At 53.7% G+C, this 21,133-nt stretch overlaps 1 protein-coding gene across 1 annotated transcript in view; it reads right to left on the bottom strand.

The window, feature by feature from the left end:
• COL22A1 (collagen type XXII alpha 1 chain) overlaps positions 1-21,133 on the bottom strand; it is a 248,238-nt gene that overhangs the window by 140,328 nt on the left and 86,777 nt on the right. The window contains exons 13-15 of the mRNA XM_059901262.1: positions 12,906-12,959; positions 12,024-12,077; positions 8,945-8,989 (exon numbers count right to left, since the gene is read on the bottom strand). Coding sequence (XP_059757245.1) covers positions 8,945-8,989; positions 12,024-12,077; positions 12,906-12,959 — 153 coding nt within the window. The remainder of the gene's footprint in view (positions 1-8,944; positions 8,990-12,023; positions 12,078-12,905; positions 12,960-21,133) is intronic.

Genomic DNA, 21,133 nt, shown 5'->3' with positions numbered 1-21,133 from the left:
CAGCAGCCTAGAGTTTATGTGTATTGGGGGTCAAGGAGCATAAGTTAAAGGTCAGGGAAACCACATTCCCATCTCTGCTTCTCATCTAAATCTGTGACCAAGTGAAGACCACACAGCCTCTTGGAGCCACACAGACTCCTTATCTCATGGGTCTACACGGGGGTCAAAAACAATAATAAATGCATGGGGCTCGTAATGTAGCTCATAAAACTGTGGACACATTTTACACATCATTCATCCACCCAGGAAGTACGTATAAACGTCCACTGTTTGCAGTGCATGGTACAGACCTAAGAGTTAATTGCTGGATCACAGTGGGCTACCATCCACACAACCTCCACCCATCAGCTTATGTTCACACAGGTGCGAATCTCTTATTAGCTCTGGAATCTTGGGCAAGTTGCTTCACCTCTCTGAGATGTTTCTGTTGACTGTGTTTCCTGGGGATGAAAATTATCCCTTCTTTGAAAGATACGGATGACTAAGGAATGAGATGACTTACCTAAAACACCTGCTTATGACAGCCAGTGGATAAATACCAATGTTCTCCTCCAAGCCATGCCCGTGATGCTGGTGTGTTCCCCTCATGGCTGACTCCTCGGGTCCAGTGTTCCTTGCTGGTGTCCTTCTCCCAGCTGGGCCCTAAGAGCTCGGTTGATGGAGAGAGATCACTCCAAAAGGTGGGTTCATGCTGGTATCAACAGCCTACGACACAGCTTCCAGCAGCCCAGGCTCCTTCTTTGAGTGCCTCAATTACAGCAACTTCTCTCGTTTCCAAGGGCTATACTTGCCGTTCTCTCTGCTGGCTCCTCGGTGCCCTCAGGGCTCATGTAAATGTCACCTCTTTGGCCTTTTAGTCCGGATTCGATGTCCTGTTCTTCCCCAGCATGGTCTCATATGTGTCTCCCTCACAGCTCTGAATCCAACTTGCATTTATTCTCCACGTGACCACCCTTCTCTCCCCTCCCCCTGGAGGACCAGGCTGGGTTCACTCTTTTCATTGTTGTGTCCCCGGAGCCCCGCCTGGAGATGCACAGTGTGGCCCCAGCTGACACTACTGAATGGCTGCAGCACGGCACAAGAGAAGGATTCTGAGCTCTCCTTCTACTTCCCTGTAACTTTCTTTCTTAAGTTCTTTCTTTCCTTCTTTGTTGTTTTACGGTTGGTGTGTCTTCCAGGATGGTGTCTTCCTTTGCATAACTCAAGAGTCTTGGTTTTCTGCACATCTTTGCTCTGCCAGTCCGGGGTGCCTGCCTGCGGATGCTGACTCGGTGTACCCGGCCCACCCCTGGTGACTGCAGGGTAAGGGGGGGGGGCTTCTTTCTCTCAATCTGGGGGCAAAAACTGGTGCTCCCCACTGGACAGTTCAAGCAGAGGTCAGGGGAGGAGATGCCCAGCTCTGCCGCTCTAAGGGCGGGGCCTCAGTGAATCACTGGCAACCGTCCCCGGATCCCTTGGCTCCCCACGTCCACTGGCTTAGACTCCGATCGTCCCAGCGCCTCTCCCCATTCCGCAGGCTGCACTGCAGTTTCCACTTTGCATCTACGTAAACTGAACCATGTATATTTCCTATCCTTCAGAGATGATTTTAAAATCCTGGAACAATGATGTACGCGTTTCTATTTCCAAGCACTCATACATTAACTCTTTGAAAGTCTTTCCATCACATGAAGTTCGGGCTGAACAGAGAGGAGAGCTGCCTGCAGTTTCTCTCTCTGCCAAGTGATTCCACGTGTGCTACTGCATCTTCTTTTCCTCCGAACGCTATGGGGTTGGCAGGTTTGAGGATGACCCTGATGAGGAAATGGAGGCCCTGATGTAAGCCACTCACCCCAGCGAGGTGTGACTGCATTGGCACCAGCACCGGATTCTCCTGACCCTCAGTCTTCTACGTCTACCACCCCGGGGGGTCTGAGCAGAGGCCCCTGGAGGACCACAAGCATCTCTTCCATTGATTCCCAGAGCAGGTGATCTGGCAAGAACGCCAACCCCCTCATTTTACAGGTGAGGAAACTGACAACCTTAGGAGGTATAGCTTGTCCAAGGTCACACAGAAACTTAGCGATGGAGCCAGGACTGAAGTCAAGGCCTCCTGACTTCCATTCCAGAGCTCTCCTCGTGGCAGGCCAGCCTACTGAACGTCCCCTGGGGCACTTCCACAGGGCTCAGCAAAGAAAGGAGTGTTGACCACAAGTCCTACCTCGCAGCCCAAGTCCCTATTTCTTAACAGCCTTGAACTTACTCATCAAGGTCAGTGGAGCCCAGAAGCAAGACTTCTCCCAGCTGCCACTCAGGACAGCTGCAGGGTGCAGGGCTCGGGCTCGGCTGGATGTGGCATCCGCGGTCTCTCTCCCTGCTCAGCACACAGAGAGTGGGGCAGGAGGGACGTGACTGGGGTGCTGATAGGTGTGTGTCTCCATGAGCAGGGGATGAGAGAGGGAGGGAATGAGCAGGAGAGGACGGATGAGGGACAGAGATGAGCCGAGAGACAGCAGAGACAGGGACAAGGAGGCAGAGAGATGTGGACAGGGACAGAGCCGGAAGACAGAAGACGGCGTTCTGAGAGCGGGCCTTTAACTGCAACACCTTCCGAGCCCTGCTGGGACAGGAGGCGGGGCGGAAGTCACAGGGAAGAATGGGGTCAGCGTCCAAACTAGTGCGAGCACGGCCCACCAGAAGCCTGGAATATGCAAATCAAAGCAGACTCAATCTGCATCTGCAGCATCTTCTGGGTACCAGGAGCTGAACACACACTATCCCATTTAAAATTCACATCAATCCTATGACACACTGTCCCTGCTTTCAGCAAAGGAAACTGAGTCTCAGAGATTAAGTGTGCCATCCTGGCTCACACAGCTCAAGAGAGAAGATCTGGTATTCACTGTCTCAATCCTGGGGGCTTGCGGTGAAGGCAGGGGGCGGGGGGGGGGGGGGCTCTCCCAGGCCAGGTCCACTTGCTGTTCTAGGTCTCCGACAGCAGAGGGCACACGCAACCCGCTTAAAGCACAAAACCCGCCCACAGCCCCTGCCATCTAGGCTGCCTAGTCTTGAGGACCCTGAAATCTCCGTGTCCCTGTGCACATTTAATGCGGGAGGGGGTGTGTGGTGTGCTTCTTCCACTGGGCACTGGCTCCATAAAGATGTAACCACACGCACCCGGCACACAGGAGAGAGTCAACAAATACTCATCCCAGTAACACCTGGTGGGCAACGCTGCCAGCCCTTCCAGGGCCACGTGGATTGAAGGCCATGGTCTTACTGACGACTCAGCGTAAGACAGAGTTGGGGGCTGGTGTGGGCGGGATGCACCAGGGCCACAAGCCCCTTCAGAACTCCCACTCCCTTCCCTTAAACGTTCAGGGGTGCCTGCCGGGTGCTAAGTCCTGTAGCTGCTTTCGCAACTAATTTCATCGGATCCTCAGGGTCACTTCCTGAGACAGATAGTGTTACCTCTAGATGTTAGATAAGGATACAGGTCAGAGAGACTAGAAGCTGGTGTGAGGTCCCAGGGCTGACAGAGGCAGGGCCAGGGTAAGACTCTGGTCCTGCTGATTCCAAAGCTGGTGCTCTGACCGTTTCACTCCAGCCCCCAAGCTGGGCTTCCCTAGTCCCAAACCAGGGCGGTCAGGACCCCTGGAGTGTCCTCCCTGGGGCCTCCGGAGCTCGACAGCCACACCCACCCGAAGTTGTGTGGGGGGCACGGTTTTCCAGATAGAAGAGCTGGGGCCGCCGCGTCCAACTTCTGGCCCCTAGGGAGTGGACTCCTCTCTTTGTGACTAACTAGATACACTGTACCATTCGCCGACTGTCCCGAGCCCAAAAGCCCCCGGACAACCCATTCGGGCCTCACTGCCCCTCAATCACTAGGAGGTCCTTGTGCCTACAGAGCCTCCACAGCTCGCTGCGCCTGCAAGACACCTTCTGGAAGATGCTTGAGGCAAGGGCTAACTCCCGGCCCCCGCCTCCCAGAGAAGGCCCTGCCAGGTGGCTGGCGGAGGTGGCCTCAGTGATGCACGGCCACTGGCTCTCTCTGGCCCAGCTCCACGTCTGGCCAAGCCAGGCAGCCGGATGCGTCTGTCTCAAGGGGAAATGGAAACTTCCTTCTTGCTGATTTCAGAAATCTGAGAGGTTCACAAGAAAATAAGCTGTTTTAAGTACTCATCAGATATAAGAACTGGAAAGGAGCCTAAGAGATCATGCAGCCCAGGCTTCTTGTTTGACAGATGGGAAAACAGAGGTGCAGAGAAGGAAACAGCTCTCCCCAGAGTCACCGAGAAAAGTCGGCAAGGGAGCCGGAGCTCAGACCCAAAGCTGAGCTCACAGGGCTCAGGTTATGCACGCCCCCATCTTTCTCTGTCCTGCTGTTTCTATACTCTCTCTCTCTCCATCTCTCTCTCTGACTCCCCACCCTCCATAAATATGGCATATGTTGCCCGGCACTGCTCTAAGCATTTTACAGATGCTAACTCGTTTAATCCTCACGGTAGCCTTACATAATAGATATTTACCCTCAGCACTGAAGAAACCTGAGACTCAGAGGTTAACTAAACTCTCCAAAGGTCACACTGCTTGCAGATCCCAGAACTAGGACTGAAAACGCAGGCAGGCTGGCTCCAGAACCTCTGTGCGGGCCTCCCTCTGTGCCACGATGCTGCTGCCTGGTGCAGCCTGGGGAGACTGAGGCTGATGGGTCACCGGCTGGACTTCCTCTCCTGGGGCTCCCTGCAGGTGGCCCCCCCACTCCCCGAGCTTCCCTGCAAGGTGGTGCCTGCAGGGGGCAGGGCTGTGGCCCGTCTGAAGAAACAGTCCCCGGGGAATGCCGACTGTTCAGCCCGTGTGTCCTGCAGGGAAAGCCCAGATTGGGAGCGAGACGTTTCCAGCACCTGCTCTCCTTACAACGGGCCGCATCAGGAAACGCATTGCCTCTGGGCTCAGTTTCCCCCTCTGGACAATGACGGGAGATCTCCAGGGTTATCTATGGTCCTTTCTAGATCTGATAATTTAGAATTTTGACAGGAATGTGTTTCTTGGCTGGAAGAAAAGTCTTAAGACTCCAAAAGCTTACTGGACAAGCCACCCAGCATTATACAGGAAAAGGCTGTTACTTCAAAACAGGACTTTGGGAAGAACAAAGCACTGAGTGTACAGACTGAGTTTTCTCCCTGAAACACAGGTGGGAAAGGACACGGATGTCTGTGGATGTGTCAGTTATGTGCTGGACACTTTGATCCTGTGGTCTTATCCAAGGTTCCAACAAGATTCAGGGAGGCTGTGCATGTTTCCATTCCGCAGGCGAGAACCTGAGGCTCTGGTACAGCAAGGGGCCGGCCCAGCTCCTCTGGGGCACAGCTGGCTCCCCCTGGGCCCGCGAAGGGTCCTCAGCTCTGTAATTCAGTCTCGACTGAAACCCTGGGAAATGCAAACTCCTCAGCAGCTCAGCTTAGACTGCCGCAACCAGGGAGCTTAGGGGACCGTCTTTCGGACGGTGCAGGGCTCCTGCTCTGCTTTCTGTCGGTGACATTTCCTGGCTTCCGTGACGTGGTCCATGCAGCTTCCTGTTCACCATTTCATCCACTCCAGAGGCTTCACCTAAGCCTAAGTGCTGAGATGCATCTTCTAAATCCATCCTACGCATCTCTAAAAAAGTCCAAGTTCACACACCTGTTACTGAAGGTCCTCTGTAATCTGAGTCCGATCTTGGCTCCTGCATCACTCCTCACCTGGTGCCCAGCGCATCGGTAGATTAGGCCTGGCCAGGTGCTCCTTGTCAGGTACTACCCCAGGGCGTGAGGCCCCAGAGGTGTGTAAGGTGAACAGGGTGTGAGCGCCGTGCTCAAGTTGCCAGGGGGCTACAGGTGTGTGTGCGGGGCTGGGGGAGAAAGGCAAACAAATGTGATGCATGTGACCCATGAGGGTGAAAACCACAGGGGCTCCAGGGGCACCAACGTGCAAGCTTTGGGACAGGGCTGGGGACTGAGGAAGACTTCTGAGGAAGTGGCGCTTGAGCAGAGAGTGGAAGGAGGTCGCACAAATATTTAAAATATTTGTAGCTGGGCGCTGGGGGGTGGGTACATGACTGGGGAATGAATGGATGAATAGACAAATGGATGAATCAACTTAACTTTTCACAAGCTCCCAGTCAGACTGCAGGCTTCTTAAGGACTGAAGTTATGCTTTTACTTTTTTGGGTCCTTTCCAGCACATTAAAAAAAAAAGCACTTAAAACATAGCTTCAATTGGGAGGATTCCTTCCATATTCTTTCATGAGGCAGAAGACACTTGTGGGAGGTGCATCCGGAAACCCCAGGCACTGCGTGTGAACCAGATGATGGGCAAGGGCTGGGGACAGGCGCCTCACCGGCTTCTGGCTCAATCCAGATCCCACCATGATTTTACAATGCAGGGGACTGAGGCCCAGTAAGGAGGCGTTTTTCCTTTCCTAATTTCCTTTTGCACACTCCGGATCAGTGCTGCGTGGCTTCAGCCCACATCTCCCGGACCCCAGGGCGTTTGGTGGCACGTGGTCCCCACGTGAAGCTAAGCAGAGTCCTCTGTGGGCAGGGGACCCTCATGAGCTCCTGCCCGTGGGTCCTCAGATGCCGTGACTGCAGGCCTGGCCCAGCCCCGGGTCTCAGGCAAGTGGCAAAGCCACAGCCTTGACCCCTCCGTGTGGGGAATCCTTCCCAGGGGATCAAGCGTTGGGTGTCCGCGCCCTGCAGTGCTGTGTCAGTATGGCACCTGGATCTGATGGCCAAGGTCCCACAGCTACCGGGGGGCTGCACCCACCTCCTGTCCTTACACGACCAGCCGTGTCCACGCTACTGTCCTTTGCTTCGGTTCCCACACCTTCGATTCACCAGTTATCCTTCTTATGGGGGTCTGGTCTGAGGACACAGGACTCACCTGTTATTCGCTGACTGGTCTGGCCAAGGCCTACAGAGGGCTATCCACGCTCCAGGCTGTACTGGGCACCGCACACCTCACAGGACCACGAAGCGAGTTGACCCTGTGAATCCGTGTGGCCCACTCAACTCCTGGGGCCTCGAAAGCAGGGCCTGTCCTCAGTCTTCGCTGGCGCTGCCACCGTCAGCGCAGGACGTGAGGCACCGGGCACTCAGTAGCGGCTGGCGGGACACTGAAAGCCTGGAGGCCAGGGCACGGGCCTGGGTCTCTGATCGTGCCCACAGGTGACAGCCAGGGGGATGTCCACGCACCTGGGCCTTTGGCCACGGAGTCTCAGGGTCCCTCTTGCTGGTCTGGAGCTCAGCCCTACTGCCGGGTCCGTTCCCCAAACCCTGCCTGCTCCCACGGGGGCTTTCAAATGAGACCCTTGTTCCCTCGTGCACCAGAGCTGCCCATCAAGCCCTGTGCCTGGATTCTCAGTTATCCCAAGTGTCACTTTCAAGACTCTACCTTATAAAGGGAAGGAGCAGAGGGCCACAGAGAGGCGCTCTACCTGTAACCAAATACACGGAGCCACGTGAAATCTCTCGAAAGAACCAAGAGACGCAACTCATAATGACCAAGGGGTAAGTAAGGTGTTTCACTTTTTAAGCTACAGTGATTAAAATTTAATATCCAAACAAACGGAAACCATGCTTTGGAGCTGAGGTGGGGCGTTGTGCTGGCCTCTGCCCCCTCCTTCCTTCTGGAGCCTTCTGGGAAGCCACGGGGCCACGTGTTTCCAGAGCCACACAACACATTCGTTTCCTTTGACTGGAGCCCCCCTTCTGGGGGAGCAGCCTAAGGAAACCATCCTAAATTCGAAAAATAAATAAATAAAGCTATCGGTGCAAAAATGGTCACCAAAGCAGTGTTTTTAATCATGAAAAACTGGAAACAACCCTAAGTGATCAATACTAGGGGAACGGGCACATAAATCACGGTCTAGTCACACAATGGAATGCTGCGCAGCCATTTAAGATAAGTCATAAAAGTCTACAGCAGCGTGGGGGGAGAGGCTCCACGCGGGAACAAGAGACAAGACGGGACGCCAAGCAGAATGTGTCACGTGTGACTGCACAGGGAGACACGGGACACCCAAGAACGGGTCCTACAGGGGACGAGCCAAAGTGGCCACCGCAGTCGCAGCAGGATGGTGGAATTAGAGGCTGGTTTTTCCCTATTTTCCAAATATACTGAAATAAAATTAAGTTCCTTAGTAATTCAGACATTCCCTATAAAACTAGAGTAACATGTACTCTAGGAAGATGGAACAGGGTAGCTGCTGAAAACGGAACATGGCCAACTTCTAGCTCTTGATCTGAAGGAGCCCCATGAACAGATGGGCCTGGGGTTCCTGAGAATTCGACGCCAGCTGCTGTCTGGCGAGGTCAGGGGGGATATGCGGTCCTTACCCCCACCCAGCAGAACCCCGAGCCTTCTACGGCCTTAGCACCTATAGAAGGATCTGGTCTGAGGATTACCTGTGACCCGGCAGCCTCGCTACGAAGGCACGGCCAGCCTCAGCCCGCCCTGACCACGTCACCTCGGTGGCAACGTGCGTTTACGAGTCTCAGCTGAGGTCAGGTCACACCACTTGATGCATGAGGCTAAACGTGGGTCCCCAAGGCCACGAGTGTCGCCACGCTCCCTCCCTCCGTGGGAGAGTCAGGTAATCGAGGTGTGGAGAACTCGTGCAACTTGCCGAGGGAGATGTGAGTCCACGGCAGCAACCGGAACTGAGTCCGGATCCAAAGGCTCTTTCAAAACCTCTCTGGCCAGGAAACCCGAAACCCTGTCTCTGCGAGGGGACTGCAGCCCCCGCAGGTACCGAGCCCACAGCCTTCTGGGCCCACAGCTTACATTCAGAAGGCTGGAAACTAATGCCTCCTCTGCACCGGCCTTCACCTGCCAGCGCGCACACGCACGCACGCACACACACGTGCACACACACATTGTCTATGGAAAGCTGCACTGACTGACTGAAGCAGATTGGACATACCTTTTCTCCTCGGGCTCCCTTGTCACCTCGTTCTCCGTGGAGACCCTGGGGAAGAGGGGAAGGTGAGTAACAGGACAGCCCCGTCCAGCTTCTCTGGGCTGCGTCTGAGGCCCGTGGGCAGCCTGCCTGCCTGGGAAGGCGGTGACGGTCTGTGTCCCGTGCAGCCTCAGTCCGCACAGCGGCCTGCACTCCCCCCTCAGGCCTGGGCGGCGAGCCGGGTGCCCGCCCTGCGTGAGACGTGAGCTCCCGGGGCTGGTCCCCCCGCCTGGATCATCCAGGTCCTCCCTGCTAAGACTCGAACCCACCCTGGTCCCTGAGCTCATCTGGTCAAGCGCAGGAAGGTGGCCTTGGAGTCAGTCCCCACTGCCACCCAGGGCCTGTGATTCCGTCTGATCATGGAATGGCGGAGCAGCCCAACACTGAACCTGAGACTCTGGGCCCCTTTGAGCCACATTCCTCCACCTTCCCCAGGGACAGGGCCGCTGCCCCACCCTCCATCCACCCCACCGTCCTCAGGAGCAACACCTAGAACCTGCACTAAGGACTCCCTCCCCTGTGAGCAGACGTGATGGAAACGCCAGCCAAGGTGTTGGCTTCTCTGACCACAGGATTCAAATTACAGTCCCTGCCCCGCCCGCCTACCGTCCATCCTCTTCACCAGGCTTCACTTTCCTCAAGCACTCAGCCCCACAGGACACACCCTTGGTCTCCCCCAAGCAGAATGCCAGCCCCACGAGGGCGGTGCCTCCTTTCCTTCAATACCGTGCCCCACGGTCCGGAACGGCAGCTGCCGCTTGATGTCCGTAAACACTTGTCGAATAAGTGAGCCAATGAATGGCTACATCAATCCCTTGGTTTGCACAAGACTCTTGTAGAAGTTCTACCTGAAGGCTACTGCCCCACATTACAGGGCAGAGATCGGAATGCACGTGCGTCTGCTCCTCTGAGACGTGCAGGGTGTGCAGTGAGCTGCCGGGTCACAAGCACCCCAGCTGGTGGAAGCACGGCTTCTCCCGGGCAGGAATGCAGCTTGGTGCATGGCCCTGCTGGAGAGGCCTGAGTATGTCCTGTGTTACTAGGTGAATGTCCTGCGTCCCCTCTCTCTCCACTCCCTTCCTGGAGAACGGACCCTTGGACGCTCTATGAAAAAGATGTTAAAGGGGGAAGAGACTGCCCAGGCCTGCTTGTGGATTCCAGGAATAATACCTACATCTTTGGTGCCTGGAGAAGAGGCACAGGGCCAGAGCACAGGACGCTCTCCCAGAAGGCAGACGGTCTGCGGACCACTTAGGCCTTTGGAGGCAGCTGGATATACAGGCCATTCTAATTCCATCCAAATATTTTGGCCAGATACACAGAGATCAGAGGTTCTGAATGCCCCTGAGGCAATGCAGGCTGCCTTGTTTGAAAACGACCTTTAACACTGCTTCTTTCATTTGGAGATCATCTCAAATCTTTCTTAACAAGAACCAAGAACGAGGTTAGAGGCCCAAGAAGACACTTGCTCCAATGTACCATATCTACTTCTTCATCGCTTTATTCATGGGGCACTTGGTCCCTAAACATCCCATGTGTCTGGCACTGTTCTAGGGGCTGGGAATTTATAATAAAGACTCCACCCCCTTCTGGAGCGGCTGACTAGACAGGTTGGTAAAAATGGCTTCTTTAGGTCAAGTGTCAGAAATACCTGGGCTGCTGGGTAAAAATGCAGAGTCCTGGGCTCCACACAAACCTGTTGCTTTAGCTGGGAATGGGGCCCTGGGAACGTGCATTTAAACGTGATCTCCAAGAGGTCCTTTAAGTACCATAACGTGTAAGCATTTCTGGTCTAAGAAGAGTCACCCATGCTTCACTGCCATGTCCTCCGTGTACAGATGTGGGACGGGGAGCTGTCAGAGTCTGGGTCCCAGTCCCTGGAAGAGGCGACGGAGCCCCTTCCGCACAGCTGCCTCTACTCACAGGAGCTCCGACGGGGCCGGGAGGTCCGGGAAGCCCAGGAGGTCCTTGGGACCCCTGCAGAAGAGCGCTCACGCAGAAAAGGTCGGGAGTGGCAAGAAGAGGCAGGAGCAGAGGCTACACTCGGTCAGCAACCGTGTTCAGGGCTGAGAGGGCTGCTTCTCACCCACCACGCGCCACCGTGCCGCCCGCACAAGGCCTCCCCGAGACACCCCTCCACCTCCGCTGCTGCCCGCCCCACGCAGGGCTCGTGCCATCCCCTGCCTGGTGGAGCCAGCATTCACACGCAACTCTGCTCGACTTCGAGGAACAGGAAACAGTGTGCTGCCTCTGAGCCATCGTAAGGCCAGCGCGGCCGTCTCGCTTCCACGTGCCCCGCGGCCCGCGGCCGTGCCAGGATCCGGCCAGGACGTGTGCACGGCTCCCGGTCACATGACTGACTCCCTCAGCGCATCACTCACACTCGCCGTGGGGCCGGCACAGCCCGGACGAGTCCTGACAAAGCCCGACAGGAGCCTGCAGGGCCTGGAGGCCCCTCTGCTGCCTGGACCATGGGCTGCTATGGTTTCTAGGCTAGTAAATGGGCAATACGTGTTAAAATCTATTAAAATTAAAATGTTCTTTTCCTCGACCAAAGGTATCCCGATTTTTGTCATCTAGCCTACTGAACTAAAAATACAGTATACGTAAGAGAAATGCGTGCACGTGCACACACGTGTGTACCTTTACTGATTTTAGTGAAAAACAGATGAAATTAGAAATAACCTTGAGGGCCACAAACAGAGGAAAAGTTATGTAAATTACGACACATCCATATCATGGAATAACATGCACTGATTAAGAGAATAGGTGGTATCGATCCGTACTGGTGTGGAAGGATATGTCTCTTGTTAAAAAGATAACTGGCAGAGTACGGTACGATTCATTTTCTGTAAGACTTTAGGAAACATCATGGATGTGTGGACATACACGCATGAGCCCGGGTGTGGTGCATGAGGAACGCAGGTAGGCAACCCATTTGGGCATCACCTCTACACCTAAGGAGATGTTACCCACAAAGTTCGTTTTGCATCAAGATCTGTGCACCAGGAACATGAGAGGAATAACTCGAAGCAACACTTACCCGCATGCCCACCTCCCCGGGCAGCCCCGGCTCTCCTGGCTCTCCCGGCTCCCCCTGCACACACAGAATAGCATGTGGTCACAACCCGGGGGACACAGGCCCAGGCACCCGGGGCATCTCTTCCTGGAACTAGAACTCGGCACGGAAACGATGTAACCACTGGTGAGCGGAGACCCGGCTCCCCCAGAGACTCTTTCTACAAGCAAAGGAGCTTATCTTCACTGCGGGTGTTCATCACCTCAACCCCCATCCACTCCTGCTGCTGGTCCAACAAAACTCAGCTGAGACAGAACAGTGGAGCAAGCATAGCGGCTCGCGTGCCCACCAGGCGCCGCCAAGAACCCGAGCCGATTTCTATTTGGGTTCTTGCTGGAGAAGAGGACCCCTTTATCCTGGATCAGACTGACCCGCCTGAGTTGAGATCACTTTTTGCCTGGGGTCCTAGAGTGTGTTCCAACTCAGAGGCTGCGGGTGCAGAGGTGGAGTCGGGGTGCCCCCCAGAGGGAGGCCGGCTGGCCATTCAGGCTGCTGCTGGGGTCTCACCGACTCCTTGAGCTGTGAACTGGGGACTTGGGAACCAAGTCCCTCAGCTTGGACCTCGACTTGGTTCCAGGTCTAGGCACTGGACAAGACCTCCCATGCAGGACTGCTTGTCAACTAAGTGAGAAAACAGCTCCCAGGGACACACAGGTGATGCCTGGTGGCAACGGCTGCTGCTGGTGATGTTATAATTATCAGGCTGGCCCCCGGGGACCTGGGAAGATCCTGGTACAAACAAGCCCCAGCTCAGGCCTGGCCCTGGCAAAGGCCACCCCACTCGAGGACAGGGGCCTCTGATCAGGAGGTCCCCAGCCCGGTGCTGCCCCGTGGGAACAGACGTACCCGCATGCCTTTGCTGCCGTCTCTCCCAGGGAGACCCGACAGGCCCAGGGAACCCTAAGACGAGAGAAAGAGAACAGCAATTAGGACACGGTGAGGACAGCACTGGAGACAGGCTCTCAGGATGCTGGTGCAGCGGAGAAAGTGCCAGACACGACCTGTGGCCAAGACACCACTACTCAGAGGGCAATTCACAGACCTGCAGCCTGGGCGCCTCCTGGGAGAGGGTGAGAAATGCACATTCTCAGGCTTCACTGGAGGCCTACTGTACCAGGGTCCATGTTTTAACAAGACCCCCCAGGGGGTACGTACGCACCTGACAGTGGGAGTGAGATGCCCTGCCCCGCCCTCCCCTAACTCGCCGTGTGGCTGACCCCCTCCAGGACCGGGGTCACACATGTCAGCACAGCAGCAGGCCGGAGCAGGGTTCTTGAGCTGGGCCCCATCAGCACTGGGCTGATGATTCTTTGTTCGGGGGTGGGGAGGCTGCCTTGGGCGTTGCAGGATGTCCTCCAGCATCCTGAGGTGCCAGTAGCACTCCCCAGGTGTGACAGCCCAAAATGCCTCCAGATATTGCCAAACGTCCCCTGGGAGGTAAAAATCACACCAGTTGAGAACCACTGGGCTAGACCAGGTATTAAAAATGTTTCTTAAGCTGGGGCAAACTCCATTCTAATGAACTGTGCAGAAGCATGTGACAGGCACGCTCATGGAGCAGCTGTGGGGACCCGCTCGTCCCCCCCAACCATGCCTCCTGGAGATGGACTGGGGGCAACTCAACAACAGGGAAATCCAGGAGCCCTTCGCGCCTGTCCAGCTCCCGCACCACCTGATTCAAATCAAAGGATTCCACCACGACCTTCATCCCAGCTGCCCCCTCCCCATCAATTTTCCGGGGGACACTGAGCAAGTCAGTGCCTCTTTCCGGGCTTTTCCATCTGTGAAATGACGATGCTGGACATTCAATGAATGACTGAACTGATGAATCTATAAGTATATTTAGAAAACACTAAGGGCTGGACCCTGTAGGATGTCTTCATATATTGCGCTATTTAGTACTCATAATAAGCCCTTGAGACAGATCTTATTTTCTGAAAGACACAACACACGTTATACATTTCTAGTTTTTATCTATAAATTAAGATGCAACCGTGTATGTATGTATGTACACACACACACACACACACACACACACACACACAAACACACACACTTTTAAAACTTCTACAAAGTGCCTTCCATGGTCTCAACATTCTAAGTTGTTGTGATATTGGAGAGAAAAACAGACAGACGTCTCTGGCCCAGCTCTGCACCTTTCTAGCTGCGTGGCCCCAAAGGCAGCCACTCTGAAAGGTTGTGTGGCACTCGCCCCTCGTCCAAGCATGGAGGTTGACACCAGCAAGGTCGCTGGGAGGATGAAGGGGCTGGGGCAGTAAAGCACACCCCCTGCTGGGGGGACACCTCTACCCCCGGTACGCTGTCATCATGGCCACACGAGGTGCCCTCTCCTGCCATCACCCAGCAATTTAACGGTGCCCACAGGGCGCCTGTGCTCCCACGAAACACTGATTTGCTGGGAAGTGGTTTCTGGTTCTTCAGCTTGGGGCCGGGAGGGTTTAGTCCTGGACACTAAGGAGATCAGTTAATCTGAGTGGAACCTTCCAGAGGGGATGTCGCAGGCAAGGCAGCCTGGGGGGCGGGACTTCAGGGACTTGGCAGGCTGAGTGTAACCTTGGTGCTCCTGCAACCATCCCTTAGAGGAGGGTGGGCCAGTTTGGACAAATTACTTGATCTCAGAGTCTCGGTCTCGCTTTCTGTAAAAAACGGAAACGACTACAGACACCGTGGAGCTTGCGTAAGTATGAAGTGTCTCTGCGGGGGTTCGTATAACATTTCCAAAGCTGGTCTGGACGATACCTGTTTGATTTGTAGTTAGTGTGTGATGGGGTGGGGGGAAGACTGCTGGGTTCTTGGGTCAAATAAGCTTGTGAAGTGCAGTTAAATAAAGTTAAACATGCTCCTTCACAGCAGGTTGTCTTGAAGCCTTAAACTTGCTCTGTGGATGGCGGTTCTGCACAGTGTCCTTGCCCGCCTGACCTGCCCCTGGGGCGCGTGCGGGGACCCTGCACCTCCTCGGGGACAAAACCGAGTCCTTCACCCACGTGCGTCCAGGGGACCAGGCTGCCATCAGCAGGGGTTCAAAAGTGTTAAAAGGGAGTTAGTTATTGAGTAAGAAGAAGAAAGACGGAGACAGTCTCTGATTGGCAAGCCTTGTACTCAGGTGGGATTTCCGAAGCGGAGAGACTTTCTCGTTGGTCTTAGGGAACGTCTGACTCTCCCTGGCTGGACACAAAGGCAGGCGAACAGTCTGGGTATTTTCACAGAGGAAGGATTGTTCGATATCGAGGGCCCCGGGTTCTCTGCAGTGGCCGTTTCCTCAGGACAGGTGGGAGCTGATGAGGTGCTTTCTGGGGTCCAACTGTCCCCACTGTCCCCGTAAGGGCAGGGCAGCTGTGGCCGGAGATTTCTCAGCCTCTGTCTCCACACCCACACAGCAGGCATGAACGCCCTGCCTGCCTGTGCCTCTGACTATTCTGAAGCTCAACCGAGGATGAAAGAGGCAACCAGTACAGATGCAAGTGACTTCTGCGACGCAGAGTGACAACCAGACACCAACCAGCATCGCTATCGTTAGCGCTAATGGCAGAACCAGCAGTAACATTAACGGGATACTAAAGATAACGTTAAGGGGGTATTACAGACGTGCTGCTGGCGGCCAGTCTTCGCTGCACATTCACGACCTGCCAGGTTCTGAGCGCTTTACCCTCATCGGTGCGCTCGACCCGTCCTCACAACAATTCCACAGGGAGATGCAACTGCTACCTACGTTTCAGAGTTTACGACATGGAGACACAGGGATTCAGTACTCCGCAAAGTTACAGCGCGTGTAGTGGGAGATCAGACTTGGGGCCCCGAGCCTGCCTCGTCGTCTGCCAGCACTTGGCACTTGCACGCACGGCCCCGCTCGGATGCTCGGCCACCCTGTGGGCTAAGCGTTCCATGCTGTCTTCACATGCAGCCCGTGAGCACAGAGGGACCCTGACTCTCTGGCGGCTACCCAGCAGTTCCATGGCCTGGTGAGCAGCTTGGGGCGGCTGAGGCCGGGGCGCCCAGCCTTGCTCTCCCTCCCCAGGGATCAAGGTCCGCCCCACTCAGCTTCAGCCAGCCGTCCTTCCCTGGGAAAGCATCAGAGCATCCCCAAAGGCCTCGCAGGAGGCAGGAGCTCTGCCCCAAGCCAGGATGCTGGGGGTCAACGACAGGGTGGGCTCAGCTCCCCAGACGCCCTGTCTCCAAGGCCACGTTTTATCTCCTGCCCCATCCTGCTCTGATCTTAGCAAAAGGCTGTGTGCTTCCAGATGGCAGGGACCAGCCTACTTAACTCTGCTTCCTTACAACACTAGGGATAAATTCACAACTTCCCAAAAGGAAACGCTTCCCACAGTGCCCCCCTCTAGGATCAGCCCTCCTGGGGTGACGCGGTGCAGAGCTTGCCCCAGGGGTGGGTTACCCAGTCCTTGAAAGCCCAGCCCGTCTTCTGGCTGCTGCAGGTGGGGGGTCCCGCAGCTGCAGGCAGGGAAGGGGGGTCTAGGTGGGCTCCTGCCTCAGGAATACAGCGGGGAGAGCAGCAGGGCACGGAGTTTCCAGGACCATCTAATAAAGGAAGCCAGGGAGAAGACCAGAGACAATGCCAGAGGGAACTCCAGAGAGTTCTGGAACCTCCCCTGTGCCCACAGTCGTCACATGTCCAGCTCTGTTGGCACTTTCCAGTAGAGGCCCAACAAGTATCTGTGTGAGTCTGTGTCATCACAAGACGGGAGCTCCATGAGATGGGAATCAGGGCTCCGTCACCTCCGTGTGAGCCGCGCCCACGTGGCCCCAGGCCCCACAAGTGTTCCCTGTGCTCTAACTCCTTCCCCAGAGCCCTGTGGGAATGAGCCCTGGGGGTATGAAACCCCCAGGGACAAAGGGAACAGCAAACTGTTACAGGAAAACAACAGTCTCAAGAACCAGTAAGTTGCAGCTTCAAATCCTGCTCCGTCACTCAGTACTAATGGCCTGGGTCAAGTTAGCGAAACACCGTGAGTCTCAGTTTACACCTGTAAGTAGGCGTCATAAACTTCCTGCAGGATTTGTGCTTCCCAAGGACGGGGACACCTTGGCAAGTTGGCTTTAGAGCACTGGTAGTCAAAGAAACTGAGCCTCTTTAGAGATGAATATTTTCTTTGTCTGAGAAGGTAACATCTTTTTTTTTTTTTTAATCTTATTTGAATCATGGTTAGGATAACCAAGCTGGCACTGCAAACAGACACATTCTGAGAAATTTCCACTTTCAAGTCATGATGCGGTCCAGGCATTTCATTAGATGGGTTCCTGCCATTGAAAACTGTGTCCCCAAGGAAAAGTCAACATGACCCGCATATTTCATGTTTCAGTGTCACCTCCTCTTAACATCACAGAATACCACCATGCCCCCGTGACACAGTTTCCAGAGTCCTCTACCTGGACTCAGCTGCCTGCAGATGTTCTGAAGAGAGAGAGTTACAGCCCTAAGCCGTCCGCTGACATCCCAGCAGGAAAGTCATGCTGCCACTCTGAACCTCAGTTTCATCTTTCCTAAGATAGAGGTTCATGCTGCTTCCAGACGAGAAAATGAGTGTGGATATAACTGGTAGACTATAAAATATTATTAAAATGCCCGTTGTTTATATTCTGTTGAGAACTAAGAACACTTTCACAAGTCCATAAGGTGGCTCAAAGAAAGGAGTGGGGAACAGACTGGAGGTTGCCCTGGAACTGGAAAGGTCAGGCACAGGGAGATCTTTAAAGGGAATATGTGTAGCTCAGGATCCACAGTAAAGTACAAAAAAACAGGAAAGTGGAGGGAGGGAGGGAGGAAGGGAGGTAGGTAGGAAGGAAAAAAAGGAAGGAAGGGAGGAAAGAAAGGAGGGAGGGAGGGAGGGAAGAGAGAAAGAGAAAGAGAAAGATGAGAGAGAAGGGCAGGAGAGGAGAGGAGAGGAGAGGACCAGACTGGAGAGGATGGTCTGGATTCGCATGAAGCCTCTGCTGCCCGTTAGCTGAGCAGAACAAGTGACTTCCCCTCCTGGGTCTCAGCTTCATCGTCCGTAAACAGGGTGACGCAAGGAGTAATAGTACCTCTGGCCCAAGGTGGTTTGTAAGATGCCTTGAGACAATGCTTTGGAAAATGCTTTGTACACAGGGAAATTAGATAGAAGCATCAAGTTCTGTTAGTTGGAGTAAACTATCTGGAACCTCTGTTCTTCACCTGTAAAAAGGAAATCACTCAGCTTAAGAAGATGACCGTATACACATATACGATGGAACAGTACTCAGCCATAAAAAATAACAAAATAATGCCATTTGCAGCAATGTGGATGCAACTAGAGATTATCATACTAAATGAAGTAAGAAAGAGAAAGACAAATACCATATGATATCACTTATATGTGGAATCTAAAATATGACACCAATGAGCCCATCTATGAAACAGAAACAGACTCACAGACCTAGAGAACAGACTGGTGGTTACCAAAGGGGGGGGGGGTGGTGGGGGAGGGATGGAGTGGGAGTTTGAGGTTAGCAGACGCAAACTATTACATATAGAATGGACAAACAACAAGGTCCTACTGCACAGCACAGGGAACTATGTTCAATATCCTGGGATAAACCATAATGGAAAAGAACATAAAAAAGAATGTATATATGTGTATAACTAAGTCCCTTTGCTGTACAGTAGAAATTAACACAAGGTTGTAAATCAACTATACTTCAATAAAAAATTTTTTTAAATAAACAAAATACATTTTGTTTCATCTTTATGATATGTCACAGTCATTATGGAATTGAATTAATAAAATCTGGATGAAAAACTTGAAAAAAAGAAAATGACCATAGATAATGCATGTGAAACCCACTACAGATGAAAACCAGGGCTCGGGGAAGAGAGGCTTTCCCCCAGTTCACACTGGCAGCTGTGACTCAAAATCGGGGCCCTGATTCCAAGCCAAGGCTCTGACCTCTCTTCTGGCCACCCCCTCATGCACACACACACTGCCTCAGTAATCTCACTGGGAGCCCCCGGTGGGTACCACGTGGCAGGAAATTATCCACCCATATGCCCACGTGTCAGAACCAGAGCTCTAGGAATTACCTGGTTACTTCAGTGGGCAAAATAGACAAGAGAGAACAGATATTTCCCCTGTTCTTTCGATTAATTAAATATCAGAGCTTTCCCCCGAAATACTGACGAAGACGTCGCTTCGCTGCGAGAGGTGCCATGTTAGTACCCCTCCCCTTCCACTGGTAGAGCCAGAGCAGGCCCTAGGGTGGGGCTGAGGAGTCCTCCGGGCAGTGGTCCTCCGGGTGTGGTTCCCGGGCCAGAAACGTCAGCATCACCTGCGCCTTGTCAGAGGGCAGATTCTCTGGCCTCACCACAGCCCCACTGAGTCAGACCGACCGGGAGCGGGGCCTGGCACAGTGGTTTAACAAGCCCTCAAGGGGGTTTGGGCGCCTGGTCAAGTTGGAGAACCACTTCTCTGTGATGTCAGAATACATGAGCTCACTTCCTGGCTTGGCCACACAGAGAGAGAAAGTCACTTGCACCTGGTCACACAGTTAATAGGCCTGTAAAACGAGGACAACCATCTCTACCCCAAAACTGAGTAGCTTGTGTGTGAGTCAGTCCCGGCAGACAGTAGTAGTTGTAAATATGGGGGACCGTTATTATTCTTAGATGCTCTGCAAATTATTGTGGATGAACTGAAGAAAGGAAAAGACACCTTACACCTCTACGGCAGCCCACCTGGAACACGCTTTCTAATAACACTCCCCAGGCTCCCTGAGGCTTTGGGAGTTACAGAAGTCCTCCTTGGGGGAGGCAGGGAACACCGGCATTTCCCAGCTGTCAGCCGGCCCTGGGGATAAGACCTCATGGATGCAGAGGACGCAGAAGATGTCACTTGGTGTAAAAGGTGGAAAACTATGCTGGTATCACGGTAATTATACTGAACATTTATGAGCACTTCTTACAAATGTAAGTCATTTATTTTCATTAGTTCGTTTCATCCTCGTTGTAACCCTCTGAGGCCAGTAGAATTATAGTCGCCAATTTATAGGTGAGGAAAGCACGGGTTGCAGGGGTTGAGTAACTGACTTGCCCAGTGTCCACAGCTGCTAAGTGGCCGAGCTGGGATCTGAGTCCAGCCGGTCCGTGTCTAGGGTGCATGCCCTTGGCCTCCCCTGCCCTCCCAGCCCAGCTGCCTAGCAGTCCAGCATTTACCCTCCCATAAATGCTCTCCCCTCCTGTATGAAGCCCTTGGCCCTGTGGCTGGGCCATGAAACTTGGCAAGAGCCTGAGTGTCAGGCGGGGCTGGAAAAAGTGCAGACTTTCCTATTCCAGCTCTGCCTGGGGCCGTGAGAACCCGTGAACTCAAAACTTCCCCAACGTGTCCTGCAGCACCACGGACAGGGTCTGCGGCATCTTAATTCTAACTCCCAGCATTTTGCCCCAACCTACAAGGCTATTTGAGGGCACATAAGCAGCTGAACCTATTTTCCCCTAAACCCTTTAATTATGATAAAAATAGAAGGCACTCGACCACAGTTATCCAAGTCGATAACCATGAATAATGCACATTAAGGCACAGGCTAAGAATAGGAGTCGGGGGCGCTGATTAAGCCAGCTGTGAAAAAAGAGAATGAGACCCAGAGCCAGAGGCAAATGGCATAAATTCATCTTAGAGGTTTCACACATACAAGCACACACATATAATTTATACTTTATGGCTCAGAGGCTCTATAATGTAGTCACTGCATAAAATAAGTCGATTCCTACAAGGTACATGGGTTTTGAGGGTCAAGAATTCTCAGATAAAAGCATCCCTTTTGGGGGAGGGCAGGGAACCGGCATTGTCCAGTGCAGTGGTTAGGAATGGGGGGTGTAGGGTCGGACAGACACAACCTCAGCCCCTCACCCACCACTCTGTGCCCTTGGGCATGCTCCAGACTCCTTCAAGGAGCTGCAGGAGGCTGATACTCATAAAGTGAACAGCTGGCAGATATCAAGTGGTCAGTAAAAGGCTGATGTCATGATTCTTTCCACTGCAAGGCACCTTCTTTGAGACAAAGTCGCTCGACTGCTGCAGACAAAACCA

Source organism: Balaenoptera ricei, chromosome 17 (assembly GCF_028023285.1).
Source record: "Balaenoptera ricei isolate mBalRic1 chromosome 17, mBalRic1.hap2, whole genome shotgun sequence".
NCBI lineage: Eukaryota > Metazoa > Chordata > Mammalia > Artiodactyla > Balaenopteridae > Balaenoptera > Balaenoptera ricei.
Note: the sequence above shows the minus strand (reverse complement) of the source record. Positions and strands in the feature narration are given on the sequence as shown.